At 37.6% G+C, this 21,007-nt stretch overlaps 1 protein-coding gene across 2 annotated transcripts in view; it reads left to right on the top strand.

Annotated features, from left to right (window-relative positions):
* The first annotated feature begins 324 nt into the window (after nucleotides 1–324).
* SKAP2 (src kinase associated phosphoprotein 2) overlaps nucleotides 325–21,007 on the top strand; it is a 182,048-nt gene continuing 161,365 nt past the window's right edge. The window contains exons 1-3 of one of the 2 annotated variants that reach the window (XM_070729376.1): nucleotides 325–506; nucleotides 9,129–9,234; nucleotides 14,330–14,355. In XM_070729376.1, the coding sequence (XP_070585477.1) occupies nucleotides 455–506; nucleotides 9,129–9,234; nucleotides 14,330–14,355 (184 nt within the window). In that variant the 5' untranslated portion in view covers nucleotides 325–454. The remainder of the gene's footprint in view (nucleotides 507–9,128; nucleotides 9,235–14,329; nucleotides 14,356–21,007) is intronic. The other variant, XM_070729377.1, reaches the window with a different exon arrangement.

Raw genomic sequence — 21,007 nt, 5'->3', positions numbered from 1 at the left:
CTAAAACCGGGTAAAGCACAATTCAGCCAATCAAAGAAGCTTCTTGCGCATATGCGTTCTATCGAATAGAAATTCCCAAAGTCTGAAGCTACCGGGGACCATTTTTGGCCATTTTTGATGGTGGAAAAAAATTTAACATCCAAGTGAAACTTAGGAACGAGAAGCCCACACTAAATATGGAGAAAAAAAAAATCAAAACTGGAGTCGCGTTCTGCGCAGTCCGGAGTTTTTGTAACCATAGAAATGGAAACTTTAGCAGTAAGGCAAGCGTACTCCGGCGCTGAGAGCACATGCGCAATACTACTTAAGATACGGGAAATGACTATTGTTACAGAAGCGGGCAGAGTAACTCCGCCCCCCGAGGTTTATTAACTTCCCGGAGTCGGGAAAGGGGTGTGGTTATACCTTTTCCCTGCCTTCGCTGAGCAAGGGGTTCCCGTGAGACCACCTCGTCATGATGCAGGGCTTGCCCGCCATCCCCGAGGAGATCAGTAACTTCCTTGCAGGTGAATGTGCCCTGCGCGGCTGGGAGGGAACTTCTGCAAGCGTGGCGAGACTAGGGAGCGCTTTGCTAGAAGCAGGATAATACGGCTAGAGGAGAGTAAGAAAAGGGAAGGTTATGAAGAAATGGAGAAGTGACTTCTGGGGTGGACGGGAGTGATTGATTTTTGGAAACGAAGTCAAAGATCTAAACTTGAGGATTTTGTTTTTCAAATCTAATAATGAAGAAAAGGGGACTCCGTAGGGTGGTGATCAAGAAACTTATCCTAAAGGAGCAGTTGGGTGGGCTGATGCTTAGTTTTTTATTTTTATTTATTTATTTATTTTATATTTATTTATTTATTTATTTACTTGTCCAATGCACAATACATATTGAAGAGCTCTTCGTTTTTTAAAAAATGTTTGCACAAGAAATAGCCAACTACTTCCCTGATTTCGACTAGGAGAAAGTTTGACTTCAGTATTCACCACAAAGTCTGCTTTTATACTCTTGCTGTCTTATTTTGGGATAAATTCTTAAAGTCAGTTTGGTGTATAAGACCAGTAAATAAGGCACAGGACTAGAAACCAGGAGACTGAGTTCTGGTTCCACTTTAGACATAAAAAACCTAAGTGACTTTAAATTAGTCATTCAATCCATCTCACAGGATTGTAGTTGTGAGAAAAACAGAAAGGGAAAGAGTATTATGTTTGTTCAATGCCTTGAATTACCTTTACGATGGAATAAACTAATAAAGTTTTAATTTCGAAAATTAAAATGCTGATGCTACAAGCATAAAGAGTTTAGCTAAGAAGAACCTAGATTGGTACTGTAGAAGCATCACAATGTATGGATAAGTCCACCTGGATTTCTGTTTTCTTTTTTCTTGGCTCCAGAATTGTGGCTTTGTTTTAGTCAAAAAAAAAAAAAAGAAAAGAAAAAAAAATATAAGAAGCCTTTGGTGTTTCCATATTTGCTTACATTTTCATAATCTTAAAATAGATTGTTCTATGTTGTATTTCCTGTGACACATATTATACCAGACTGAAAGCCACATATACACAAACACACACACATATATATCCTTTTGTTAACCAAATGCTTTCAAATGAAATAAAATCCCCTTTCTTTTGGTGACTCCGTTTTATATTTATGCCAGCACTAAATTTCTATCATGTTGGCTGAAATTCTCTACCCATGTAAAATGAAATGCATTTTTCTAAAGTCAGTATGCTCTTCCTCTAAGTTAATTTGTTTAATGTTACTCAGTAAGTAACTTAATATAAATCAATCAAGCAATCAAGCAATAAACTTGATCTCCCCCCCCCCCAATATTCATCAAATATATATCAAATATACATATGGGCCCGTACACAATTTGTTTATTAACTTTACTACAGTTATCAGGACTAACTATAGTTTGAGGTTTTAGTAACTTATACTGCAATGGTCTCTCTCACACCAATCTCATGAATACAGAGCAGAGGTGGGTCCCTACCGATTCGGATTGCTTCTGTAGAAACATTAGTAACTTGACGGCCTGGATCATTGGAACCAGCAGCCACCCAGGCCTACCATTATTATTATTATTATTATTTATTAGATTTATATGCCGCCCCTTTCCGTAGACTCAGGGCGGCTCACAACACAATAAAAACAGTTTATAACAAATCTAATAATTTACAATATAAAATATTTAAAAAACCCATTATTAAACAAACATACACACAAGCATACCATACATAAATTGTATAGGCCCGGGGGAGATATCTCAGTTCCCCCATGATTGACGACAAAGGTGGTTTTAAGGAGTTTGCAAAAGGCGAGGAGGGTAGGGGCAGTTTTAATCTCTGGGGGGAGCTGGTTCCAGAGAGTCGGGGCCACCACAGAGAAGGCTCTTCCCCTGGGGCCCGCCAACCGACATTGCTTAGTTGACGGGACCCAGAGAAGGCCTCGAGACAGTTCTCTCTGCAGCCCTATGGACACTACAATCTTGTTTTTTGGTTATCTGCATGCGCTGAAGGTTCTTTTAGTACTGCATATGCGCATGTGTGCATAGCGTTCCTGAGTTAAACTGGCAGTAGCAGAATCTGGAACTCATAAATCTTGATCAATTACATTTCAGTCAACAATTATACTGTAAATTGAAAGATTGGTTGAGTATACTTTTAAAAAGTATTTATAGCTCTGGAAAGATGTAACTATGTCGGCTTTTCAAGAATTCTTTCCTGGGTGCTAATAGAAATACAGTGTTACCTCTGTTTAAGAATGCCTCTACTTAAGAACTTTTCTAGATAAGAACTGGGTGTTCAAGATTTTTTTTGCCTCTACTTAACAACCTTTTTGTATTTAAGAACCCAAGCCCGGAAAAATTTCCCAGGAAATTTGAGAGCGGCACGAAGGCCCGGCCAGTTTCCTGCCATTTCCCCTTTAATCCCGGCCATCACTGCTTTTCTGGGCTGCCAGAGGAGCCTTTCGGTGGCACTTAAGGAGACTTTGGCAGCCCAGAGTGAACGGAGCGTTTTCTTTTCTCTGGGCGCCTGGAGAGGGAATAAACCACTTCGCTGTTGTGACTCCCTCGCACTGCCTCCCATACACCCGGCGTGAGGTTGCCTCCTGGAGCGTCTGGGCATGGAAAGGCAAAAGAGGGTGCTTCGCCCTGGCCAGATCAATTCGGCTCAGAGTCCCTCTTTTTTTTTTTTAAGCCTTAAAGTTTTAGATTTTTTTGATTCACCTCACCTTCCTTCGGCAGCGACTGTCCTCCTCCTCTTCTTCCTCCTCCCCCTTCCACTCAAATTCCAAGTTTTTATTTCTTTCCTAATGGGTTTGCATGCATTATTTGTTTTTAAATTGATTCCTATGGGAAAAATTGCTTCTACTTGAGAACTTTTCTACTTAAGAACCTGGTCACAGAACGAATTAAGTTCTTAAGTAGAGGTAACACTGTAGATCTAATTACATACTCTTTCATACCATGTTAACATTGCATATGATTCAGAAATTACCGTGAATAAATGCTTTTATTAATTAATTAATTAATAAAAGCATTTATTCAAGGTAATTTCTGAATCATATGCAATGTTAACATGGAATGAAAGAGTATGAAATTAGATTAATTAATTCAATTTTTTTAATGCCACTCTTCTCCTTAGACTCAGGGTGGCTTATACCATGCTAGCAATATCACTTTTTAACGGAGCCAACATATTTTGAATGTCAGGCAAATACTACACCTAGTTATGAAGACAGACTGATTCTTTTCAGGCTTCTGAGCAAGCCTGAAACAAATGCTGCTGTTTCTAACAGTAACTCTTACAGCAGTGGCACTTTCTTTCCAGACATGAAGTAAAAACATTTGGCTGTTGTAATGAATAGGAGAAGAGTGTTGTGTTTATGTAGGATCTAAGGCACTTATTGTTATTAGTCATTTTTGAAGGGTGCTGTAATGCAAATCCTTCAAGTTCAGCTCCCCATGACTACATAGAAGTATCTGTTATCTTTTTCCCAGCAACCATTCTTTTCCCTCCCAGCAATTATTTTTAAAGAATATTTTTGATTTCTTAAGACTAATTTACAGTCTGAGAACTAACTGGGCTGTACCCTGCTTAGTTTTTTGAGATTAACAGAGGTAAGCCAGGAACTGCTATATGTTGTGATTGGCACTTGTTTAGTCCTTGAATGAATTGAATTTGTCATATAGCAAGCTATCCTATTATTCATGGCCTACAAATATAATTTTTGGTTTTATTTATTTTATTTAGTTATTTATTAGATTTGTATGCCGCCCCTCTCCATAGACTCGGGGCGGCTCACAACAGCAATAAAACAATTCATGACAAATCTAATAATTTAAAAGCATTTTAAAAACTCCATTATTAAGCAGACATACATACAAACATACCATAAAAAATTGTATAGGCCTTGGGAGATATCTCAGTTCCCCCATGCCTAACGGCAGAGGTGGGTTTTAAGGAGCTTACGAAAGGCAAGGAGGGTGGGGGCAGTTCTAATCTCCGGGGGGAGCCGGTTCCAGAGAGTCGGGGCCACCACAGAGAAGGCTCTTCCCCTGGGACCCGCCAAACGACATTGTTTAGTCGACGGGACCTGGAGAAGGCCAACTCTGTGGGACCTAATCGGTCGCTGGGATTCGTGCGGCAGAAGGTGGTCCTGGAGATATTCTGGTTCGATGCCATGAAGGGCTTTATAGGTCATAACCAACACTTTGAATTGTGACTGGAAATTGATCGGCAACCAATGTAGACTGCAGAGTGTTGGTGTAACATGGGCATACCTAGGGAAGCCCATGATTGCTCTCGCAGCTGCATTCTGCACGATCTGAAGTTTCCGAACACTTTTCAAAGGTAGCCCCATGTAGAGAGCATTACAGTAGTCGAATCTGGTGATGAGGGCATGAGTGACTGTGAGTAGGTGATGAGGGCATGAGGGCATGAGTGACTGTGAGCAGTGAGTCCCGGTCCAGATAGGGCCACAACTGGTGCACCAGGCGAACCTGGGCAAACGTCCCCCTCGCCACAGCTGAAAGAATATTTGGTTTTGCACAATACATCCAAAGTAACCATATTATTTTAGTTTGATATGCTAACCCACTTTCATTTAGAAGACAGCATACTCTTTTGATACTATATGGTTGCAATTTGCTTGCCAGGAAATAAGTTTAATTCTGAAAGTGCATATGTCTATGTATATGTCTATGTACACATATACATATATTCAAAATTAAACTTCAAAATTGAAATCACAGTGTATGATGGGTCTTACCTTTTGTTTTTATTAACTGTCCAACTTTTTTTGAGTGGATTGTTTCATTTTCTGTCTTCACACTAAGAGAGTCTAAATCGATGATTCTCAATTTTGGCAATTTTTAGGTGTCTGACCTCAGATCTCAGAAACCTCCAGCCAGCATGGACTTTAACTAAAGGACAAAAGGAGCATAGTACTAAAATCATGGGCAACCCTTCTGCCTTTTCAGTATATTCTTAGTAACTGTTGTTCTATTAATATGACTAATTGGCATGATATTTAAAGAAAAATGAATGTTAGCCTTCCATTGATAGATCTAAAGTTAAAAACAAGCTAAACATTCTCATGATAAATTATTGAAAAGTTTCTCAGTTAAATATTAATGTTATAGGACTAATTTCTGTAAGTCCTAATCGTTCCGAACAGTGGACCAGTTAGAGATTAGTTTTCTTCAGATGTCCCTCAACCCTTCCCCTTCATAGTTCTCATCAATATTGTGTTGCATATGTAATAATAGGAACCGATTGATAATGAGAAACCTGAACAGAAAATAGTTACTGTTCTGTCTGGGTCCCTCCAGAGGCAAACACCAACCCAAAAAGAGAAGCCAGACACACTGGTAAAAATCAAAGGCAGTTTATAGAATTCAAAGCAAACACAGGTAACAGAAAATGTCCTTACAAACAGGAACACGCTGAAACTTCAAAGATGTTTCACGAAGGCCATGAAGTAAAACAGGATTCTTGCTGTCAAAAACAACGCTGGAGATAACAAGCATACGCCTCCCCCAAGTCTTCCAGTCTTCTAGGCCACAAGCCAAGATCAGAGATGCCGAGAAGCAAAGCAGGGTCACAGAACTTCCAGTTGATAACGCTCCACATGGTTAAAAGGGCTTGCCTGCCTTTTAAACCCTGCTGAGGAGAACCACACCCAAACCCAGCTGTTGCCAATTCAGTGATGCCAATACCTTTCTAATTGGTCCCGTCTCTGAGCTGCACGTCGCTGTCTCATGTCAATTATAGCCTGTGCTTCCTCATCCAATGAGGCCAGGCTACTGGCTGGGGAGAGGTCCCCCCCGGGGCTTTCAGGCTGCTCCCCCTCATCCTCTTCCTGACTTTCCTCTCCCCCGTCTGCCTGGTCCTCCCCCTCCTGTTCACTGTCCTCCTCCTCCGGGCCTGGATCCAGCAGAGACGCAGCCGGTCCCTGAGCAGCCTCAGGCTGAATCACAACAGTTACAAAGGAAAGAATGAATGAAATTTTAACTATTAAGTTACTAAAGCTACAGAATTGGTCCCAAAAGCACATTGCTAAAAAAAAATTCCACAATTCAACTCTTGGCATTTGAAGACATTGAATGTACTAATGCATTATGTTCATCCAGAAGTTTTAAACTCTTAATTTGATGAACCATTGATATTAACTCGGTTTGCTCATAACTCTAACTGAAAAAGACATAATCTTTATATGAATGTAATTTAAGCTGATTACCTTTGCAATTACTATAATTAAAAAATATTAAAATGAGACGAGATACATTGAATTTAAAGAAGAGAAAGAAAAATGTCTACTGACATTTTTGAAATAACTTGTAATATTACAAAAAAAAAATTCTGTGAGGTTATAGTGCCCCATATCAGTAATAAAAAATGGGATATACTATTTTTATACCTTTGCTTCCCAGTTGATTTATTTTAACATTAATATTGAGCTAAGTGTCTTGTGAGTCTGTTGGCTTTTATTCAATCATTCAGAGACAATTTTGAATGAAAATGATATTTTTTTGCTTAAAATATAACATGATTCAACATATAAGAATGTTTTTCTCCAATACAGCTTGCTTGCTTGCTTGCTTGCTCGCTCCCTCCCTCCCTCCCTCCCTCCCTCCCTCCCATGTGAGTTTCATAAGATAGACCAGGAATATTAAGAATCAATTTCTGCCAATGAAATTTAAAAAATGATAGTGTTAGCTCCAGGTCTGTTATCTGTAATAACAGTCTTAGGTTATACCAAATTTGTCAGCCAAATAACACAACTATTTAAAATTATGCAGAGTTTATTCCTAGCTAGTTATTTGGTTTTCTGCTTTCAGAAGAACCTTTAATAAAGAAGTAATTATCTTAGAATATTTTGTTTAAGTTAGGAAATTAATCTTTTTGTTTCCTAGGTACCAGGGCTCCCATTTACCAATGTTTTAATTTATTTATAGACCAATATGATTATGCATTGCACATTTTCTATATATCCTTTTATGTAAAACCTAATATGAGCTGTTTGTACTCATATTCCATTGGGCTGTGACAATCACCATTCATGAAAATGTTTGAAATACAAGTGTTCTGTGCTAACTCAGATTAGGCATTAGCCCAATCATGCAGTGAATGTGGCTATGTATAACAACTAGCCTGTCTAATTTCAGCCTGCCATTAAGTGAATAATTGCCTCATTATGGGCAGAAAATCTATTCTCCAGTCAACTGAACAACTAGATTGCATAGCTAGTTCTGATGTGAATTGAACTTGTTATATTAGAAAAGCAGTCCTGAGTGAGACCAAAACATAATTCAGCAAACTATATGATCAGGCATGTGCTTTTAGAAAACAAATATGACAAACCTCTAATCATTCGTCCTTCAAAAAAAGGTATTCATAATAGACGTAAAATAATTTTCTGACTATTTATGGTCATCTGCTACTAAGCCAAGCTATTTTGCATAGCAAAACACACATACACACACGAACATCTGAACTAACCATCTGATGCATGACTGAGTTAATGCATCAAACTCCTAGCATGATTTTTTTTCTTTAGAATGTTACATTGGCACACATAAATATTAATAAATAAAGCATGGGCCCAGTATGATGTGTGAATTACCACAGTCATGGTTTAATGCAACATCCAGATTGCATTACAGAGAATTTTCTTTAATAATGCATCCTTCTATTTCTATCCATTTGGTATTGAATCCAGATTATCAAGGTAAAGTTCTGCATCAAAAGCTCATAAGAAAAAAAATGGAAATGGTGTTCTCCTTGTGTATATTATTGCCATATTTAGTGATAGTTTATACTGAAACTTACTAGTTCTCTTTTATTATATAATATTTTAGCATGCATTTTAGCAGTTCTTCTGTGTACAAAGTGTTTCTTTGAAATTTATTGGCATTTCTCAATGTCCAGCTTTCATATATCCTAAGATTTTTATTAATATTGCTTCTTCATTGCTTATTTGACCCCTATGACAATCCTTAAGTGTCGTACCACATGATTCTTGACAAATGTATATTTTATTTTATGTACACTGAGAGCATATGCACCAAGACAAATTCCTTGTGTGTCCAATCACACTTGGCCAATAAAAATCTATCTATCTATCTATCTATCTATCTATCTATCTATCTATCTATCTATCTATCTATCTATCTATCTATCTATCTAAAGGATAGATCAGCTATAGCATGGACAAAGAAATAAAAAGCTGGAAGTCTGTTTTGAAAATGCTATTTTATTAATAAAAGTGCCAAATCAAGTTTGATTCTGGGACAATCATATATTAGTTGAAGCAATTTATTATCATCTAAATTTTATTCTTTGACTAATAGATGAGATAGATACATTTTACATGTTTTGACAGTTTATAAAAACTTGTTTGGCTGTTGTTCATTGAACTGCTGTGTTAAGCATAAGCAGAGCAGTGAACAAATCTGTTCAATTTGCAGTTTGAAATATCTTTCAATTATTTTATGCCTGGAACTGATAAAGTAACTCCATTAAATAGTTTGGCTCTTATTGCTTTATGGAAAAAACTATAATAGAGGTATTTATCATCTGAAAATTAGTATTTCTTTTTTGACTCATCTCTCTCCCTTTATTCTTTCATGATTTAGATGTTGACACATTCATATCAGATATCCTAAAAGGTGAAAATTTATCCAAAAGAGCAAAGGAAAAAAAGGATGTTTTGGTGAAGAAGATGAAAGACATAAGGTCCAAGTAAGTAATTATCCTGGTATTAAATACATTTAGTATAGAAAAGTATATAGGTTTGCAACCAATCTATCAAATAGACTATCCTTGTTATTTCTCCTTTATTAATAAGAAAATTTTGAATAAATTAATAAAGGCTCCAGCATAAATTCAACCCTTGTTTGTGTATTAGTTTGGGTTTATATGCCATCATATTCTCATTTCATGTTTCAAACAAAGGAAAAGGGGAAACTCAAGCTTCTGTCATCAGAATGCTCTTCTCTAATAGGTGGCAGAAGAAATATAGCTACAGGTAATCCTCGCTTAATGTCCATTATTTGCTATGATGCTGCTGAATGAAGGGACTTATAACCAGTCTTTGAAGTTCTGGTCATTGCAGTGAACAAAATTCAGATGTTTGGCAACCATCTTGTCCATTTAAACTTGGAAAAAACATTTGCTTTCATTTGTGAGAAATATGGGTGACTAGTGCTTCAAACACTTCAATCTTTCATAGCACTCACAAACAACTATTCTTCCTACAGTGATGCATTTGGGAAGGGTTTTTTTCATGCAGCCTACGATACCAACTACTGGTTAATGGAGATAGGCAGATGTATGGCAAAAGCTTTCAGCAAAATATGTTAGAGGCCTTAAACAATGACTGGCGTCTAGAATTGGGCAAGTATAAAGTAGCTATCAATATGCATAAGAGCATTATCTATCACAACTCAAAGAAGAAAGAGTTATCCACCTACAGAACGTTATTAAGATCCTTGTAAAAGAAAGATAGATAAGGAAAAGGAAAAAAATTGGATAAAATTCAAAAGTTAAAAACCATGTTCTAAATCTGTAGGAACCTGATCCATGATTTATGAAACAAACAATTAAGCCAGCAGGAATGGCAAATATTTGAATATGATAAGGGGTTTAACATATGTGACACCACACCAAGAGAATTCATAGCAGTGTTAGAATCCATATTCATAGTGTAGAGATACAAGAGCCAGAAAAACATGCTATCAGACAAACATATCTGCAATGGTGGTCACATGCAAACAACAATATGCTCAGCTAAGGGATCAATGCACATTGAAAGATCTGAAACAAGATCAGAATATTATTTTAACTGGCAGATAAAAGTTGTTTCAAAAATGATGATGAACCTTAACGTTTTATGAAATGAAAGCATCCATTCTGCTTAATGATTCCTCAGCAAAGAGGTCTTCAAATTTGGCAACTTTAAGACTTGTGGACTTCAACTCCCAGCTGGCTGGAGAATTCTGGGAGTAGAAGTCCACAAGTCTTAAAGCTGCCAACTTTTAAGACCCCTGCCTAGCATATAGATCAGCAAAGACATCAGAGGTAGGAATGATGATCACACAATTGAATGCTTATCTCAGCCAACTCAAATAAGAGAAATGTTGGAAAATGAGAGGAAAGATGCTGCCTCAGCAAGATTTTATGGACTCCCAAGATACACAAAGCTCCTCAGAGCTATACTTGCAACCTGCGACACCTCCCCCAAGCTTCTATATTTTATGTTTGGTATGTATGTATTGTATGATTTTAATTGTTGGGATTTTATATACTTTTTCTTAAATATCTAATATTAGATTTGTCTACTGTTATATTGTTTTAATTATTGTTGTGAGCCGCCCCGAGTCTTCAGAGAGGGGCGGCATACAAATCTAATAAATTGAATTGAATTGAATTGAATACTGCTTTCTAACCACTGTCTCACCATGGCTCTTAATGGACTAAAAGGATCATTACATTTTTTTACCTTTTGGCTTTTTTCTTTCGTTTTGCTTGAAGTTGGCTGCAGTTCTGGCAGTTTGTATATGATTCAGTGATGTAATGATGGATTATATTAGGTACTCAGGCATTGTTAGCAAAACTTTTCTAAAAGTGTAACTTACGAGTAATGTTCTGTAATTCAGTCAGCTAAATCTATTAAGAATCCCCACAATCCAGTACAAGATTAAATAATATCACAGAGTTGGACAGGATCCTTAGGTCGTCAAACCTGACATCCTTTTTAGGGCAGGAATCTGAATTAAAATATCTCTGACAGTTGTCTAGTTTATGAATTAATGCTCAAAGCAGTCTAGGTAATTAGTTCCAACGTTGATCTATAATTGTTGGGATTGTAGTAATTTCCTAATACAGTGGTACTTCTACTTACGAACTTAATTCGTTCCATGACGAGATTCTTAAGTAGAAAATAAATTGCTTCTTGTAAGAAGAAGCAATTTTTCCCATAGGAATCAAATGTAAAAGCAAATAATGTGTGTGACTGGGGAAACCACAGGGAGGGTGGAGGCACTGTTTCCTCCCAGGAGATTCCTAGTGAGGCCCCACAGAGGCTTCTCCCCGCCTTTTCTAGCCCTATTTCCTCTCGGGAGATTCCTAGAGAGGCCCCACGGAGGCTTCTCCCTGCCTTTTTTGGTTACAGTTTCGGAGGCTCAGGTTTGTAAGTGGAAAATGGTTTTTGAGAAGAGGCAAAACAATCTTAAACATCCGGTTCTTACCTAGAAAAGTTCGTAAGTAGAGGCGTTCTTAGGTAGAGGTACCACTGTACTTGGTATCTAGCCTTGTTCTTCTTGCAATCAATATTTACAGAAGCCTTTGTTCATTCATTCGTTTATTTATTTATTTATTTATTGATTGATTGTATTTTTATGCCACCCAACTCCTGAAGGACTCTGGGCGGCTTACAATAGGATATAAAATACATTCAAGAACATTATAAAATATTTATTCTTAATCTTTTATTAAAACAGTTAAAAATTCACATACATACATATCATTCAGGGCCGGACCTCGTAAAATTGCAAGATCAATGGCCGCAAGCCTGCTGGAAAATCCAGGTCCTCAATGCTTTCTGGAAAATCAATAGAATGGGGGCAGTCCGGATCTCAGGGGGTAGTTGCAGTGGCGGGCAACAGCCGGTGTGCCCAGGTGCGTAGCTCCGGTAGGTCTAGAGCCACGCACATGCGCAACCGGTCAAATACTGGAGATTTTTGCTGCTTTTTTGCTTTCCCACATGGACCAAAGCAAAGAAATATGGAAAACCTACCAAAATCTTTCATGCACGAGCACAATTTGGGCATGCGCGGAAACAAAAAAGCAGTGAAAATTGCCAAAATCTCATGTGAGCGTCCTCAGAAGAAAAGAGCAGTGATTTTTGCCCAAATCTCATTTGTGTGGGCCTCCTCACATGAAATTTCGGATGCTGCGCATGCACAGCAGCCAAATTACATGTGAGTGCATGTGTGAGCATGCTCGCCAGATGTGTGCATGCACATAGAGTGCATTGTGAGCGCTGGTGACTGGCGGACCATACTGGGTAATTAATTTCCCGCGGGCCTGCCAGCCAATATTATTTAGCTGACAGATCCTGGAGGAAACCAGCTTTGTGGGATCTTACCTTTCACTGGGAATTATGAGATAGAAGGCAGTCTCGGAGATACATCTGGAATTTTTGAAATGGTGCCTTCTTTATCAGAAATTAGCAATGCTAGAAATTTTTGCTGCATCCATTCTAGGGTTACTATTTACCTAGTTATATAAATCTTAGCCTGAACCATTATTTCTTGCAAAATAAGGTATTGCAAAAGAGCAAAGTAATATTTCTCTGGACTTCATGAAAGTAGATATTCTTTTGAAAGAAACTTGACGTGTGCTGAAAGCCTTTATCTATGTCTCGCTATTCTTGTCAGATACATGGTTGATCCATGTCATACTTGCTTACAGTATTATATCTGACTGTTGTGCTGTTGTGATTGTCTGGAGAAGTGACAAAATAGATAAGTAATAGAAAAGGTTGTTGGTGTGATGGATATGATTTGTCATTGATAGCGTGGCTTTTTGCCAGCAAAACTTTCTTTCCTATCAAGAATAATGCTTACCTCGGATAATTTGCATCTACTACTATATCATTTAACTGTGATAAATTGTTTATTCTTTGCAAAGTTTTAACACTAGAGCCAGACTTGAAGAATATAACAAATGTGCCAAATGGTGCTAGAATAATTGTGTGATGTGCTTGCTTATGGTAATGATAGGATCAGGTTCTAGCCCCAGGGATGCTTAGCACACTAAAAGTGCAGCATGTATCCAGCTTTTGCTCTTCTGTTCTGGCAGTGTTTATATGGACACAGTCTGTTGCTGTTTATTTAATTAATTTATAACTCACCACAGTGGAATGAACACCTCTAGCATGTATAATACATTAAAACAACAACAACTAGAAAAAGTTAGGTCTTGCTGTTATATCAATAGCAGGCCAAGAATCCTTGAATACCAGAAAATAATCCTCACAAATCCTCAGAATGATTCTAGATATATTGTGTTTCTTTTTCTGTCTTAACCTTATATTTAGCAACATTCTTATAAGTGTTTCCTTGCGTTGGCCAGAAAGATACTGTTTATCAGATTTTAACTAACTTATCGAACCATTATCGTAATCTTTTTAAACCATATTGTGAATTTTTCAGAGTACTGATGATTCCCCCCCTGTTTTTCATATAATTTAGCTTAGGTGCAATATAATACAATCATTGTCAACTAAACAATGTCGGTTGGCGGGCTCCAGGGGAAGAGCCTTCTCTGTGGCGGCCCCGACTCTCTGGAACCAGCTCCCCCCAGAGATTAGAACTGCCCCTACCCTCCTCTCCTTTCGCAAACTCCTTAAATCCCACCTTTGCCGTCAGACATGGGGGAACTGAGATATCTCCCCCGGGCCTATACAATTTATGTATGGTATGCTTGTGTGTATGTCTGTTTAATAATGGGGTTTTTTAATATTTTAAATTGTAAATTATTAGATTTGTTATAAACTGTTTTTATTGTGTTGTGAGCCGCCCCGAGTCTACGGAAAGGGGCAGCATACAAATCTAATAAATAAATAAATAAATTAGTTCTTCATTACAAATATATTAACATCCTGGAAGACTTCTTCAAACCTTAAATCATATTTTGGAGGTAGTGATGCTCAAAATGCCTTTAAATAATTAGTTGTGGGCTAATTTTGTTAACCTGAAAAAAAATGCACCGTTTAGATTTGCAAACGTTTACTGTATCCTTTTTCCTACCTATTTTTTTTCCTTTCCTGCAGCTACCCACAAGAATTTCCTGAAATAGGTAAGAGTATATTTTCTCATTTGCATGTGGCTTAAATATTTTTATTACTACTGTGCTTCCAAGCTGATCTTAAGTACATTCAATCACTTTTTGAAAATTCCAGACTGTGCACATATGGTATGGTTGAGTATGCTGGCTCCCCCTGCTGGAGAAAAGCATGGAAGGCTCCCCATTTCCTTTAAAAAAAAATAAACGTTCTGTTACTTTTATAAAACAAAAAAGTGCACTAACCAAGAACTAAAAATTGAGAGAGGAAAAAACTGTTTCAAATGAAATCAATGGCTAATGGCATTGACAGTGGCTTAAAATGCTTTCTAATATAAATTCTAAATCTAATGAAAGCGTTTAAAATATTCTTTACTTTGCTTGTTATGCTCTACTTCAGTGATTTTCAACCTTTTTTGAGCCACGGCACATTTTTTACATTTATGAAACCCTAGGGCACATTGAGCGGGGGAGGGGAGGGGGGCTAAAAAAAGTTTGGGCAAAAAAATTATCTCTCTCTCTTCCTCCCCTTTGCTCTGTTTCTTTCTCCCTCTTTCCCTTCCTTCCTCTTTCTTTCTCTCTCTCTCCATCCCTCTTTCTTTATCTTCCTTCCTTCCTCTCTATTTTGCTCTTTCTCTCTCCCTCCCTACCTCCCTCTATATCTTTCTCTCTCCCTCCTTCCCTCCCTCTCTTTCTCTCTCTCTTGTTTTCTTTCTCTCTCTTGCTCTCTCTGTCTTTCTCTCTTTCTCTCTTGTTCTCTTTCTCTCGCGCTCTTTCTCTTTCTTTCTTTCTCTTTCTTTCTTTCTCTCTTTCTTTCTTTCTCTCTTTCTTTCTCTCTCTCTTGCTTTCTTTCTCTCTGAGCTTCGCGGCACACCTGACCATGTCTCGCGGCACACTAGTTGAAAAACACTGCTCTACTTACTGCTGTTTTAGAAAAAAACCTCAAACAATTATCTTATAACAATTAGTTATTCCTTTGCTGGACAAATACAGTGGAATATTTAAGTCATGATATTGCCATTTTATAGAAATAATAGAAGTAGAGATAATGCACTTGCATCGTGAATTTTCCAAGGCATTTTACAAATCAGATTTTGACCCAGCAAAAGCTTCTTCTTCTGGATGTGAATTTTAGTTTCCTCTTTTTATCTGGCTCTTAACATGCTTCTTTTGTATTTTTTGGCCTATGACTGCAAGTTTAAAAAGCAGACAAAATGAAAGTATCAGCATAAGATATGTCAAATATATAAATGAGTTCTTTGGTCAAATAGTAGAAGCAAATTGTAGCAAAAATATCATGAATATTTTCTCCCAGAAAAGCTTGGCAACAACAACTTGCTATCAGATTTGCAGAAATTATAGTTTTATTTTAGTAGTTTAGAGTTTCAGGACAAGAATTGAAATAATGGGAAGCTGAAATGTGGTTTGCATATTATCTTCTAATGGATTTCTCGAAACAGACCTTATAATCTCATTAAAAATAGCCTGGTACAGTGGCCTGTTTTGAAGCTGAACCTGAGATGGCCCTTATTTTCATGATGCTAATTCATAAGGTCATGACCTGCAGCCTGTGAATGCTGGTATAAGGGTCACAGCATGAGGTCAAGAAAGCATCTGTGGAACTACAGTAGATTCTCCCCCCTCTCACCAGTAGAGCAACAACCAGAAAGAGTAACATTTACTTATTTCATTTTATGTTTATAGTTTATATATGAGTTTATAGGCCTGCCTTCAGGCAGGATATTTTCAGGATTGCCTACACATTTTTGCTGCCAGTCCCTAAAATAACAACTTTGCTCCATTGTTTTAGGAATTTGTGTGTTCATTTTCAAAGTTTTCAGAATTATCTCCAAGTATAGGGTGGAATTGGTTTGTTCACTGAATTTAGATGCAAAAGAATAAAAAAAGCTTTCTGATTTTCTAATGTAATCCAATTTGGGTTTTACATTTTTCAAAGCAGTGATTAAAAGTAAATATTAATTAATATTTGCCCAAAGCCATTCCTCAAATTGATTCCAAACCAAGGATAATTTTCATATACAGGGATCAGATTGCTTATCCCGGTAGACTAGTGAGATGCAGGTAGCAACATTTTTAAAAACAATTTTTTTGACTGCTAAGGACCATAAGGGCATAGTGTCAGGAAAGGCAGTAGAGTTAAAGTTGGGGTGTTCAGAATGGTTTAAACTCAAAACTAGTCATATCAATTTTGTAGAGAAGTATCCTGATATATGTTTTTGAAAAGAGGAAAATATGTCAAGCTTACATCACCCTACCCTGATTTAAAAAATAGATGCTTTCAGTTTGGAATACTTCTGTTTAATGCAGGGCGGATTTGTTTTTTGAATTTTAAAATTCAATTTAAAGTTGACATAATATAAACACACACACATCCTGGGTTGAATTCCTCTCACTTTTCCCAAGTTTTTGTTGGGATTTTTTTTTATCTTTTAGCAAAATAAAGACATCAGTTTTTCTTTATTCTCTTCTTCTTTTTAAAATAACTTGTGCTGTTCTTTTTGCTGCAATGATGTGATTATGGGGATGGGCATTGAATTGGAAAAAGGATAGTATTACAAAGATTGTATGGTAATGCATACTTAAATATCAGGTTGGCTTTCTGATATATTGTAATACACAAAGTGCATCTGCATAAAAGCATTCCTTCAAGCATGAATCTAACAACCTAGATCCTAAGCAGATGGTGTATTAAGGTAGGCTCATTCATAAAATCTTATGCATGCATATCCTTATTGCTTCTGGTGAGAAAACTGTTAAGCCTGTGAAAGTTGGGGGTGTTTCTGATCTATTAAATGGAATATATAACCTTATGCACAGAGTGTGTGTGAATTTATTGCAGCTCGTGGTTGTATTGCCATCTTGTTTCCTGAACCCATTACTCTTGTCCTTAGTATGTGAGTCAAGTACTTTGCCATTTATGCATTCTCTGTGTTGTTCTTTTGTGCTTGGATTTTTAAAGATTCTGGGTCCCCAGTATAGCGTTCAAGGACAATGGTCTACCTAACACATTATTTGATGCTCATCAAGTTTATTTTTATTATTTATTTATTTATTTATTCATTCATTCATTCATTTATTTATTTGTCCAATACACAGTACATATTGAAGAGAATAGACATATAGTAATATATATATATATATAAAGAAAAGGATAGAAGAAAAGATATAAAAATAGAGAAGATATATGAAAGGAAGAAAAGATACATGAGATAAAGGAGATACCATTGGACAGGGGATGAAAGGCACACTGGTGCACTTATGTACGCCCCTTACTGACCTCTTAGGAACCTGGAGAGGTCAATCGTGGATAGTCTAAGGGAGAAATGTTGGGGGTTAAGGGTTAACACTACTGAGTCCGGTAATGAGTTCACGCTTCGACAACTTGATTGTTAAAGTCATATTTTTTACAGTCAAGTTTGGAGCGGTTAACATTAAGTTTGAATCTGTTGCGTGCTCTTGTGTTGTTGCGGTTGAAGCTGAAGTAGTCATTGACAGGCAGGACATTGCAGCATATGATCTTGCGGGCAATACTTAGATAGTGTTTTAGGCATCGTAGTTCTAAGCTTTCTAGGCCCAGGATTGTAAGTCTAGTCTCATAGGGTATTCTATTTCGAGTGGAGGAGTGAAGGGCTCTTCTGGTGAAGTATCTTTGGACATTTTCGAGGGTGTTGATGTCCGAGATGCGGTATAATAATAATAATAATTTCTTAGCTTTGTATGCTGCCTCTCTCCGAAGAAGGTATGGATCTGAGAGTTTCGGGTTTTTCACACCCAAAAGAAAGTCGAGGATCCACCCCCTGCACCCACCAGTCTATCACATGCTCCAATCATTTTAATGTCCCAACTGGAGATCATTCCCATCCAGGTGCAGGCTGAGTGTCCTTGACATCCAGAGAAAATAATTTTTGTTAGGGCTAATCTCTCACCGGTTCCTTGCAATCCTCTCTCCCGGTTTCCCAGGCACTAAATGTGGCAGCCTTGGAAGCTCCAATAAAAAAAAATAGCTTCCAGTACTGACACTTGTTAGTATCTCCTGTGCACCTCCCTGGCCTATGTCATCCATAGCATGCCTTTCCTGAAGTGTGTGTTACTTATTGCATGTCTGTATAAATGTTTCCTGAGCCAGGCCACACTTCGTGTGTCTTTCCTGCCCTGCATGGCATCCCCATACACCATTTCCGATCTGTTCTCCTCATTGTGCTTTCCCAATGTATCACCTCTCTGCTCCATCTTGTGTCTCCACACACTGTCCATGATTTTCATGGCATCTCTTGCATACTCCTCCCAAGCACCCCAGGCATCCGTCCTGTCCCACAGTTCGTTCAACATAATCTCCAACCAGCACAGCATTTCTCACATATCCTTGTAACCCCATGCATTCTATTTGACCTGCACTATCCCATGATGCCTTATTTGATCCACACATCATCTCTTATCCATTAATGCCCATACATCCTTGTTGACCTGCACTACTCCCTGTTTTATATGATGTGGCCTGTTCTCCATTTGTCACGTATACTGATGTACCCTACTCCAGTGTTTCCCAACCTTGGCAAGTTGAAGATATTTGGACTTCAACTCCCAGAATTCCCCAGGCAGCAAATGCTGGCTGGGGAATTCTGGGAGTTGAAGTCCCGATATCTTCAACTTGCCAAGGTTGGGAAACACTGCCCTACTCGACTCACTGCACTTAATCAGACACTCTCCTTGACCTGCATGGAATCTCTTACATACACCCAAACACTGTTCCCAACACTCACAGTACCCTCACACACTCTGGAATAGCATTCATGATCTGCACACACCTTGTTCTTTCCCTATCTGGCAGCAGCCACTTACTTATATATGCTGGCCTTGAACTGACAACTTATTTATTTTATTTTATTTTATTTTATTTTATTTTATTTTATTTTATTTTATTTTATTTTATTATTAGATTTGTATGCTGCCCCTCTCCGAAGACTCGGGGCGGCTAACAACAATAAAAAAGACAATGTAACAAATCTAATATTAAAAAATAATCTAAAAAACCCCAATTTAAGAGACCCATCATACAAACAAGCATACCATGTATAAATTCTATAAGCCTAGGGGGAAGGGAAAAAATTTCAATTCCCCCATGCCTGACAACAGAGGTGGGTTTTAGGGAGCTTGCGAAAGGCAAGGAGGGTGGGGGCAACTCTGATATCTGGGGGGAGCTGGTTCCAGAGGGTCGGGGCCGCCACAGAGAAGGCTCTTCTCCTGGGTCCCGCCAAATGACATTGTTTAGTCGACGGGACCCGGAGAAGGCCAACTCTGTGGGACCTAACTGGTCGCTGGGATTCGTGCGGCAGAAGGTGGTCCCGGAGATATTCTGGTCTGATGCCATGAAGGGCTTTATAGGTCATAACCAACACTTTGAATTGTGACCGGAAATTGATCGGCAACAAACTTCCTATTGGCTTCCCAATTGACTTTCTCCCAGTAAGTTTCTCAGAAGAAGAGTAAATGGGGAAGCTAGCAGGAATTCTTGTGGACAGGGAAGGAGGGACAGAGGAAGGGACAGAGATGAGGAAAGGAGGAAAGGAAGAGTTTAAGGAAGGGAAAGGGAAATTGTCACTCATTGGGATCTATTCAAGAGTAATACCGTTGTTTACATTTGTTATAGTAATTACTACTGGTACTCATAAGATGTCCAGATTCTTGAATTCCAATAAAGTTCAGCCTATATTCTTGTCATCTAGGCCAACTTCTTGAACATGTTGAACACCCAGAGGAGTTAGTATTAAATTCCTGAAATTGCAGCAAGTGCTGACTGTCAAATCCTGAGATAATAATTGAAATACAAAATTTAGCATTAGAGTGCATAGAATATATATGTGTGTAAGTATTTGTTGATAAAAAATTCCACCAGTTTTTTTATAATTTAATAATTAAAGTATAGTAAATACTGATAAATGTTTTTTGTAGTTTTTTGGCAGAAGGTAAAAATTGGCACTATTTTTGATTAAAGTTATTTAATATGGGAAGTTTATTTCATGCAAAAAAGCAAAAATTCCTTGATAATTCCTTGATGCAAAATCAATTTGAAGTCTTTATTGTGATAAATGCAAATTAAAGAGTAACTTCTACTCACAATGACTGGATATCTAGTTTCCTGTATTAAAGCAATATCATCATCTATTGGATCAATAACCAAATTTACTATAAAACAAATGTACAAGTACTGTTTAATAAAGGAAGGCCTGCCACTGTGCAAGTGACGCAAAATATACTACTATCACAACATAAGGTGTCATATTGCAGAAGAAAAAAAATGTAGGAACAGTATTATTTCCAGTAAACATTAACTGTGCTTAATTAATGAAACTTATAACAAAATATTCTGGGATAAATCAAAATGTTCTGGGAAAGCTATTTTAATGAACATTAGCCTCTTAATTATCCTCTTGGCTACATTATAGGAACACACGTGTGCTTTTTCTTTGTGTAACAACTTTTTATAAAGAATTATTTTTAAACTGATCATTAATTTTATGACTACAGAAATGAGATGCAAAATTTATGCTGTTGTCATTGGCATAGGCTCAAGGCACTACTGGTATTATGCATGATTATAATAGAATGGCTGCCTGCTAATGAGTCTGTAGACATTTCATTTGAACAT

The sequence above is a fragment of the Erythrolamprus reginae genome, chromosome Z, assembly GCF_031021105.1.
Source record: "Erythrolamprus reginae isolate rEryReg1 chromosome Z, rEryReg1.hap1, whole genome shotgun sequence".
Taxonomy (NCBI): domain Eukaryota; kingdom Metazoa; phylum Chordata; class Lepidosauria; order Squamata; family Dipsadidae; genus Erythrolamprus; species Erythrolamprus reginae.
This window is presented reverse-complemented; position numbering and strand designations above follow the sequence as displayed.